The following is an 11,074-nucleotide window of genomic DNA, read 5'->3' as shown; positions in this document are numbered from 1 at the left end:
CTGCTGTGCTGTCACAGGACCAGCAGATTTCCTTGTGTAAAAAACCTGGGATTTAGGATGGAAGTTGTCCCAAGATGAAGGAACGTGAGGGACACTGCCAGCTCATGTCCAACTCCTCACCCACCAGGACACGCAGGTCTTCCTCTGCCTGGACTACCTGGACAGCAGCGTGGGAACAGCCAACGGGACAAGGTTGTCAGCTAGACACCTCCATCATTCCTCAGACCTACCGCAGGTCTTCAGTGAGAAGTAATTCTGCTAATGGAGCCCAAGCAAGCCACTGTGCTGACAGAGCAGCAGGACACGAAACCTCCAGAGCTACATCAGGGAGCTTTCATGGCCAGGCATTTCCTCCCAATGCTGCTGCGAACAGAACAGGCCCACGGTGACATAGCCAAGAACAGTACCTGGGTGGGGCAAGAGGGCACCTAAAGACACTTACTGGTGAGCAGTAAGAAAACTTTCAAGCCAATGCAGTCCAGGTACAGCTGCAGAGCCCCTGAAGCTCTCCAAAACTGCCATCAGTCATTTGCGGCTCTCGCATGGTGGCATGAAGTGGGTCGGCAAACCCTTCGCATTCTCCTTGTGACCGGACCCCCAAAGGGCAAAGGAAGGGACACAAGCTGCCAGAACAGACCAAGCTGTGGAGTATCTCAAGCAGTACGGTACCTTCTGTATGAAGTTCAGCACAGAATTTGCTTTCCCAAACGTTCACCCCTTCCCTTTCCAACTCTGTAACATATCTTACCGTGGTTCAAGAAACCTTCCCAGCTGCATCCGAGATAGAATTTAGGGTTCATATGTATGTGTGTGTCTCCAGGTGTGAATTCAAATCATACTGAGTTAACCTTGTTGGTTAAGGTTTACAGAACTTTAATTAATATCATTATTAGTTACTCTGAAGGACTACATAGGGCTGTAAAATGTAGGTGACAATGATGCAGATCTCCATCTGGACATGGAAAGCAAACTTTGCAGCTATATTACACAAAGACATGCATTTCTCTCTGGAAAAGGTCCAGCAAGCACAGAGATTTTTTTTTTCTTTAAATGTTTTAGTGTATCAAGGCAGCAAAATTGCTCAATACTGTTTTTCTACATTTTTATAGCCCTAGATTATAAAAGTGAAAACTAAACTATATATTAGAGTTAATTTTTTAGCAGCTTATTAGAAAGACTGAATTCTGATCACCTCTATTAGACTCCAGACCTGTGTATTCAGAGTTATCTAATAAATATCAAAAAAAGCAAACACAAAGAAGAAACAAATTTAACAGTTAATTTCAGTGTCATGTCATATGTGGCACAGTGCATATTAAAACACACAGAAAATTGTGATTAAAAACACAGGACAGGCATGCTGTAAATGTGCTTACCAGCTTGAGAGAAAGCTTCATGTAAAAATTGGAGAGATACAGGGTGGGGGGAGAAAGAGAAAAAACAACAGTGCATCAGTAGAAGAGGAATTTTTTCAGACCGACGTTACAATAATACGACACATAATCCCCTTGCTGTTGGAAGGCAAAATGGGTAACACTAACAGATCTGTGCAAAAGTTCACAAGACGGGCCAGCGTTATCACTCAGCTGCCGTTTCCTCGCCGGGAACAGAAAGGGAAGAGTGCTGCACCCCTACACACGGCTCCAGCACCGCGGGTGGAGCTGGCCTGAACCCACTGCGGCTACGACAGTAACAGGGAGTTTTCTCATGACGGTAACGTCTCTGAATTGGGAAAAAAAATCCTCAGAACTTCCAAATCTATGCAAGTCCCTGAAATGCAGCCACGAGCATCAGCACTTTTACGGAGGGGCTTGGGCAGGGATAACATCTGCCCAAACCCAGCAGAGGTGAGGTCCTGCACCTGGCTCCAGCTGCAGAAAGCACCGCGGGATCTCCAGTGACTGCCTAGCCCTCAGGCCTGTGTCCAAAGGACAACACCCCTGAAAAAACATCCCCATTGATTGGGGACAGTCATGTCAAGTCATTTCATGTTCTTGAACAATTCAAAAACAAATCCTTGGTCTCAAATGTACTCTGACCAGACAACGCCAGACAAGGTCAGGAACAAGGAGGAGGGGAAAAAAAAAAAAAATCCCTCTTGTCTTTAGAGCAAATTGATTCTCTGACAGCAGGGTACGACATTATTCAAGCTGTTTAAATGATATACATGATCTAATTCTTCAAATGTTACCGCATTTCCTGGTACAGAGCCCAAGCATTATCTTTTAGCTGCTCTGGGAAAGAAGACTGAAGAGAAGTGTCTGCTCAAGGAGCCTGCACGGCAGCAGGTTTGCCTCTGCCCGGCGTCACTTGCACGTACAGCTCGCAGCAGCGCTGGGGGGCCTCCGAAACTGCCAGGTGAAAAGGACCAAAAAGGACCAAAGCCTCTTCCAGCATTGCATGACATTCTGACAGCTGCAATTCAGGTTTTCCAAGAGACAGGGAGACTGAACAGTGCTGCAGTGCTTTTCTGCTCTGGGCCAAGCAGCACGGGTTAGCTGCTGCTCGAGATACAAGCTCGGATTTTAAAGGGAGAACCGAACCTACGCCCAGGCTCCTCCTCCAGCAGTCTGTGCTGTGCCTGTCCTACCAGCCCTTCGGGGACAGTTGTGAAATGCTCAAGCTATGCAACAAACTTTTAAATGCACAAATGCACGTGGTCGGTGTTAAATACAGTTGAAACGTAAAAGGTGGAGAACTCCTCTCACTCCCAGTCTCATTGGGAGACTTCTGAACCTCTTGCCACTCAAGAGTTCTTTGCTCTTCTACCACCAACAGCTCCTGAATGCGATGCTCTCAAACAGATGATCCATTTTTAGCAAAAGCACAGTTCATCAGGATTGGATTTAAAATCAATCAAGGTGGCTCCACACCCCGTGATGTTTTTGACAGCATGATTTAAGAAATCCACATTGTTCAAAAATGACAATTACCATTACAGTTACCAGAATTTATACAGCAATATATGCCAAAGGTTCAAGGAAAGCACATGGCCTTGTAATAAACAGTGAAATACTCCATCTGAACTGATGCGTTCAGCGACAAGGCGGCAGCTAACGTCTCTCTGAAGTGCAGCCCAATTAGGAAGTAAACACACGATAATCATCACAGTGCAATGAAGATATTCACTCTCTCAGCTACAAGGCCATTAAAAAAGCAAACAAAACGAACCCATTGGACAGAATAATCATCCAGGAAGGAGAAAGAATGAGCTAAAATACGCTGCAGAAGAAATTTGGCGTAGGCAGCTGTTGTTTGCATAATTGCTTTAGCGCTCCTGTGAACTTTAGCATAGACGTGATCAGCACAAATTGAGATCCTTGTACATATATACAGACAAGACTCATGGTGCAGAATAAATATTTACCTATGAAGCAGTCTATAAAAGGCACAAATGTATGCTACATGCGCTAGTTTCTAAACACTACTCACTCTAAAGGCACTACACTACTGCAAAGAGTCATCTGCATCAAGACTATTCTTTTGCTGTAAATTCAGCAAATTTGAAAAGGATTATAGACACTGTATGCCGAATTCTTAGGCTGTTAAGTACGACAAAAATAGAGAACTTATTAATAGCATTTCCAAATAGTACATCAGGGCTTGTTATAACCAGTACAAATAACAAAGCAGATCAGAGACTGGAAACAATGAAATGCTGAAATAAGTCATATTCGCAGTTTTCCATTTCTGGAATGTATTCATAATTTTACATGAAAACAATTATGTTTCTATAAACAAATATAAGCAGACGAAATAAATCTGCATTAAACACTCAACTACTTTTGCCCATTCTGGTGAGTTTTCACAGCTAGAAACTTGCTCACAGCTCCTGGGAGAACAGGGGCATTTTTTTTTTCCCCTCAAATAATCAAATAAATTACATTTCTTCAAAATGAGCAAATCTGGTTCAAGCTGTCAATTTAAGACAAGTCTGGCTTAGCCTTGCAGGGAAAAAATGAAGAGCCTAAGAGCCACAAGCTTCAATAACACATGAGAGAGCATGAAAGCCAGCAGGTCCATGTGTTATTGGACAGTCACGGCCACTAACCTCACTTACAGCAAACAGGGCTGAAATAAACCTCTGGACTTCCGCACAGCCAAGAGGTAATTTGCTTTCTTAGTGCTCCTGTAACAATCTCCCCATTCTCTGCTTTATCCGGGTATCAGATTTAGAGGGCATGTATAAAGAACGTGTCACTGCACTGCTGTAAATCGGGGGCTGGCTCACGATGCTCACGACTGCATTCGTAAAATATTTCAGAATACACGCGTGGAACCTGTTTGTAGTACTGACTCTCAATTTCACAGGTCCAGCTACTTTAATTGTGCCAATTTCAGCATTTCCAGGACTAGCAGACATATTCTTTCCTGCACACAACACAGTAAGCTGCAACTTGCCTCCCACCAAATTTTTCTTTTCTTTTTTTTTTTTTTTTTACAAAGCACATTTCCACAGCACACTCTGACGGCCTTGTAAGTGGGGTTAGCGACTGTGTAGCAACGGTATGGGCTGATCACACCATACGCAAACTTACAACATATTCCCTAGCCTCAATGGCACACGTGGGTGTCCCTAAAGTCCTCTTCATGAGTTCTTTGTGAATATACAAAGACTGTGTCTGCTGGTGAGTCAGCAAGAGAAAACACACATCCGTTACGCTGGAGACGAGGCACCTCTGTGTTTACTGCTTCTACAGCAAAAGACAGCCTGGAGTTTAACTGGCCTTTAAGTGCAAAGTGGAAGCTTTCTAGAAGCTGGGCGAATATTAAGAGTTAAGCATTCTCACAAAAATCAGAAAATATTACATTTTTAAGTGCTAGCTTAAACACACAAGGTCAGAAACCATCTCTCTCTCTGTGCTAGAATAAAGCACAGCTTTAACGACCCCACCCACCAAAAAATCCTGGCCGTGGCACAGACACATACACTTACATTAGAATAACAAGAATTCCCAGGGGCAGGGGACAAGAGCAGGTACGAGGGGGGTGGCTGGTTTGCTGTTTCTGCAGGCTCACAGAACACCAAAGGACCGATCACCCGGGCACACCAACAGCTAAGTGTCAAGGGAGACGACTACACAGTGTGTCACAGAGGCAAGATAGGACGGGAAGGGAAAACATTAACTGGTGCAATGGAAAGAAAATCACATTGTAATGAAGTCAACAACTTCCACTAAAAAGGAAACCACAAAAGTCCCTCTGTGTGCCTTATGGAACTGTCTGGAGGGTGGAACTCGGGTAATGACAGTAGTATCTGTGTCCCAGCTCCCAGACGCATCCTCTCTGCTTAATCACAGCCCAGCCTCCGAGCTGAGAGAGAAGAGGCAATTCCACATAATGCCACACAGAGTAATTTAAAGGTGTAAGTTCTACCCCTGGATTTTGTTAGTTCAGAAGTATTGCTCTTTAAATAAAGGTGCTGATGTTACTGCTGCTATAGCAATAAAGAAAAAGAACACAAAATTAATATCAAGGGCAGAATACAGAGTTTTCTTTGTCCTCAAAATGGAATTAGAAAAAGCAGAGCAAGCATAAATGAAATTATGACTTATGTAAGTGGTTCCTCAATTTTTTGTACCCTTCTGGCTTTAACTTCCCTATAGACAGAGTTAATTTCAAGCCTTATACTACTTTTATACTTCCATTTTAAAGAGGTATTAGAAACAGCACTCAAAACCTGTGTAAAATACTTTTTTCCCCTCCTCTTCTAGCTGTGATCCATAGTAAGTGCTGTAACAGTTCTATGGTGTTCTCTATAATGGACATTTCTGCTGTTGGGGTTAGAAGAAAGAAACTTTGAGGAAAATACAAAAATGTGATTAGAAAACCATAGACACTGACAAGAGTCGGCACCTAATTTTTTTTTTTTTTTTTAAACAGACTAGGATTTCATATTGGCAGTGACCACTGATACTGGTATTGGCGCCTCTACATTAACCTTGCATCTGTTGTAAATTCTTCAGGCATCTGCTTCCTACCATGAAAATAAGATTCATTGGATTTTTGGTTTGGAAGCAAAATTAAAACCAGACTGGACACAGGACATATCATTACTAACGATATAATTCATTTTAACAGTCACCAGTGATTTTTCTCTTTAGTTTCATAATTTCCCTTTCCAAATGCAACATAAGATGCTAAACCAGAACTTTATAAGGAAATTACTAAAACATACTGCCTCTCCAGACAGGTTCTGATATCAAAGATTTCATGGAGGAATTGTACAGGAATCCATTCACTCACTTATGTTTCAAGGATCAATTACAACGTGCAGCGCTGCTGCTGGATTTATCCTGTTAAGGTCTGAGCATCTGCTGGAGTTGTTCACATTCATAGTTCCTTTTCATGCACTTCTTCCTTAAGCAAGTGCAAAAAAGGAGTACGATCCAGCTTCCTCTGAAATAAACAATTTGTTACCCTGGCTTTTGCAGGAGTTAAGAGCTCAGGTTTATCAACAAAGCCAGGAAGGTCCTGCTTGACGATCTGGTTGAATACTCTAAAATAATACTTAAAATCCCTTATGGCCACCTTTACTGAAGGTGTCTGGCTGGAGTGGAATTTTGCCTCTGAACAAAACCAGTGGTGTGGAGACAATATTCAGAGCAAATGAAATTATTCAGTGTCCAAAGCCAAACACCGGTTACATTCTGCTGTGCTGCTGGCTCCCTGCACGACCTTTCCAAAAGCTGCTTCACTGATGGATTTCTGTACAGATCAAATGTTCTTCTGTGTAAAGGAGAGTTTCCCTCTACAACCTCCCGACTTCTTTGGTAACATCACAATCCAGTATTTGTAACCCTACTGCTCCTGCTCCTGAGCAAAATTCAGATGCTTTTGGATTTGACAGGGGGATGGAAAAGAATTGAGAAAGGGAAATCTTATAAAAAAGCAGAAATAACAGTACTGACTAGCTGCACTGAACATACAGGGGGTCACATCAACCACACCAGCTGAAACATGCCAACCACTCATTCCTCATCTGATAAATTAACAAGATTTGGGGGTGGTTCTTTATTTATTTTTTTGCCTGGTTAGAATTATTTTATTTTTGAAGGTCATACTGCACTTTCAATGATCTTTTAGTCTGACCATTTGTATAATACAAACCACCAAGGACCTATGAAATGTGAACTTGGCAAGTTTTCAAATCAGATGGAGCAAATTGCCAGAGCTTTGCAGCCTCTCCTACTCCGTATTTCTAGATGAACCAACTAGCTTGAATTCATCCCTCTGGAAAAAGAGACGATGATCTGAACACTGGCCTCCAATTCTGCAGGATGAGTCAAGGAGGAAAAGTATTTACATACAAACATCCTGGTAGCTAACAGAGGAAGGAAATGAAAGAGAACACAGTGAAAGGTTTAAATGAAGATTTAGCAATAGCCTTTCCTTGCACATTTTTAATGAATGTGTCAGCAGAAATTTGAGGGAATCCAGAGGAGAATACAGGAAATTGTTCTCACTATTTCACCTTTCACACAAACCAATTAAAACTAATTAATACACAGGATTCATAAGGCTCCTTGGACCTCCCAGATAGCTAATACATAAAATAATGGCATTTCTTCAGGAACTATTAAACACAATTAGTCATAATCACTTAAACACCCAAACATTCACTAAATAAGAATTTGTACATTTAAAATACAAACTGTGAAGTGTCCCTGGAACTACAAAACTAGTATTTTTAAATCAAGTTGCAAATACTCAGCACTATTTTCAATATTCTGTTCTGTGAATGGTGCTATTGGAGCACTCGATCGCAACACAAACCCTCACCCTTTACTCTCTGAAGGATCTCAGTGCTACTGCCAGATGCCCACCCGCTGTAGCGAGTGCCACCACGACAGCCACCACCCAGCACAGCCTCCAGGTCTGCTGCTACAGAAGCAGAACTGAAAGACTGTTTCCCCCCATAAAAGGCACAGGGAAGAGACGCTCTGACCCAAACTGCAACTGAGGGATGGAGGTACATCCACAGAACCTGTCTTAGGACAGCTCCAAAACTTCCTGCTTCCCCAACGAAAAGCACCAGAAATGTGGTTTTTGGGGGTTCTACATGTCTCATTAAATGGCAATTCCCTAGAAAAGAACTGAAAAGCACTCTGTAGAAAACATCTCTTTTTGAAAATGCACTATCCATAACCAGATGAGACAAAATATTGTTTACAGCACTGTTCTCAATTCTCTGTAGCTAACCACTGAGTTCCCCACTGCAATAATCCCTACTTTTATACAGCTCCAGCCCTAAATGTCAGTGCAGTCCCTGGAGCAGAATTTGGGCTTTTTAAAGTAGTCACTTCCTTGATGTTACAGCCTGCTCTCAAAAACATTTTAAAATACTGAACACTTGTGTCTCCTTCCTGTAATTTTTACAGGAGGAAATAATTTTAAGGACCTTAGCCTAGGAGGCAAAGCTATGCTCTGCCAGCAACTTCTCAGCACAACTGTACTGTGTGTGAGCTTCCGGAAAGATAACGTCTTATTTTGTTTGAAAACCAGAAACTTTTATCTCTGGGACCTGTCATTTAACTTACCGCTTATGAAGACCACCAATAAGAGCATTTAATCCAACACAAACACTTCCAGAGCAGTTTACGGACACAGCCACAGCTGCTGTCGGCAGCAGAGCAGAGCTGCTGCCCTGGGAACACTCGGGCTGTTAGCAGCAGCAAAGGAGACAGGGACACTGCTCTTACGGCAGCGGTGGTGTCACAAAATGGCCATCCACCTCGAAGCAGTTCATCTTTCACATCTCGCCTGTTCTCTCATCTAAGACTCAGACTTCTGAACGATGCTCCTCCAAACCTGCTCTGCCACAGACACATACAGGGCTACTAAATTAGTGACTCTGGCTTCTACATGAGTGTTACTTAACGTTCAGCTCTTCTTCCATACTTTGGACAATCCCTCCTCCCCATAAAACCCAAAGGGGTAATTTCCATCAGCAACTGTACTTTTTGTGGTTTCATTGTGGGGTTTTTGACTACAAATGGCTTTCTAGGTTGGGATTCCTCGGATTTGTCTGCATGTTATGATAAAACACAATGGATTCATTCACAAAACAAAACAAGTTTTTACATAACAGAACGTGCAATAAAAGCGCAAGAAAGAAAGAAAAGAGAAAGAAAGAGAGAGAGAGGTATCCAGAGGAGAACTTACCCCGCGCTTTAGGCTCCTGAAGCAGTGGATTTTGGGTTTGGAGGTCATGAACTCGTTGAAGCGATGGGAGAGGGGTTCCTTTTGCTGCTTGGGAGACTGGGGGCCGTTGGGAACAGCAGAGGGTGAGGCAGAGGCAGGGAGGAGGGGGCTGATGGGGGGATGTTAAAAGGGACATAAGCTACGTATAAGAGATGGAGAAGTGACAGAATAAAAATCAAAATAAAAAGATAAAACACAAAACGAAAATAAGCATCAAAACCGATATTTGAAATCCAGAGAAAAAAACCAATTAAACAATTAAATATTAAAGGCCATGGTTCAAAAGGGGGGAAAGCAGTATTTCAGAGTTGTGTTAAATGAAGAACGTGATAAATGGAAGTTTTAGTAAGTGATGCAACAGAAGAGTAACACAAAAGTATTTTGACAGGAGGCTCATGCAGACTCTTCCATGCAGCACTATCCCCATAAATTGCCCTGTTCTCCTCTGTGGACAGCTCAAAATAATGCACATGGATAGAGCTTTCAAATACCTGAATTTAAATGGATCAGATAAGGAAGGTACCTTAGTGCCCAGTAGCGTTTCTATTATCTGGAAAACAACAAACCACATTCCTTCCTGCTTTCAAATCATACCTCAGTAATGTGCATCACACTTCACTTGTACAGATTATTCTATGAATTTGCTCAGGAGTTAGTCCTGGGTTTTGTTACTGGCTGCACTGATGTAAGCACCAGACAGCCGCGTTCTCTCAGGTACCAGCACCACAGGAATGACCCGTTGTGAACTTTTTGACTCTGTAATTAGTAGAAGTGGTTCGGTAAGGGTCAGAGCAAAGGTGAGATCAAAACAACGAAGCTACTCTGGGCTTCCATCAGGGTCACTGAAAAACGATTCAGTCCAGTCCCCCTGCCACACCCTGGTAACCCCAGATAAATGCTGCCATGCATTATGGTGTAAAATATGACAGTGAAATGAAAAAGGTTTAATGGATACATAAGTTAATATGGTCTTTTTAAAAGTCAACTGCTCAGTTAGTTATGCTCCGTTAGTTGTGCTAAGAAGGATGAATCGCAGCAATTCCTTGTTCCCAGCCACCCAACTTGTGAACCCAGTGCACAGACTGAAAAGACAACGCAAACGAAAAGCCAAGGAGAGTTTTAGAAGTGTCAAAACAGTAATGCCACATTAAAGCTTCCCAAAGGTGACAATGTTAGTTGGCACACATGGCACTAGGTAAGCAGAATACAATTCCTTCTCTGAGTTAGGAACAGAAATGGACCATGGCAGAGACGTGACAACTAAAGTTAAATTAATATAAAAACTGCAACATAATTAAAGAAATTCTTAAAAAAAATTAAAGATATAAAGAAACTTAAATAACCAAAGACTACAACAAAACACCATATTAAAACATCAATTATTAACTTTCTGAATCTAAGATTCTTCTTAAAACATTGTAAACACCAGGATTACTAGACAAGACAGAGGTTACTGACTATACACATACTAGCACCAAGCTCAAGTCTGCAAGTCAGTACCTTATTTTTCTTGATGAACGGCCATAACTTGCCCTTGGATTTGCCACCAAACTTCGGCTCATACTTCCCATCCCCTCTGGAGTTGGAAAGGCTAGATTCTGAGATAGTCCGCTTCATCGGCTGCGTGAAGTCCTCGAAGTCGATATCTCCTGGAGGCTCGAACCCTGATTTAAAGGCTTCTATTACCAGCTGTGAATCCTGAAATGGGACAGAACCAGTACAAGTGTAAACATCTCAGGTGAGGGCTGTCATCAAATTGGTGGCATAGAAGAACAGTACAAGGACAAGAAAGTTGGCCTGTGCGGGAACCGACTCTTACAGGGACCAGTCTCATCCCTGGGAGTGAACAACTACCCTTCCAGAGCCCATG

At 42.4% G+C, this 11,074-nt stretch overlaps 1 protein-coding gene across 1 annotated transcript in view; it reads right to left on the bottom strand.

The window, feature by feature from the left end:
* Positions 1-11,074, bottom strand: part of LOC104466664 (formin-binding protein 1-like) — a 60,228-nt gene that overhangs the window by 9,654 nt on the left and 39,500 nt on the right. Inside the window, 4 exon segments of the mRNA XM_010080176.1 lie at positions 1,377-1,391; positions 9,166-9,304; positions 9,306-9,343; positions 10,705-10,902. Coding sequence (XP_010078478.1) covers positions 1,377-1,391; positions 9,166-9,304; positions 9,306-9,343; positions 10,705-10,902 — 390 coding nt within the window.

Source organism: Pterocles gutturalis, unplaced genomic scaffold, assembly GCF_000699245.1.
Source record: "Pterocles gutturalis isolate BGI_N339 unplaced genomic scaffold, ASM69924v1 scaffold2884, whole genome shotgun sequence".
Classification (NCBI taxonomy): Eukaryota; Metazoa; Chordata; class Aves; order Pterocliformes; family Pteroclidae; genus Pterocles; species Pterocles gutturalis.
The sequence above is the reverse complement of the archived record's forward strand: the minus strand, read 5'-3'. Positions and strand labels throughout refer to the sequence as shown.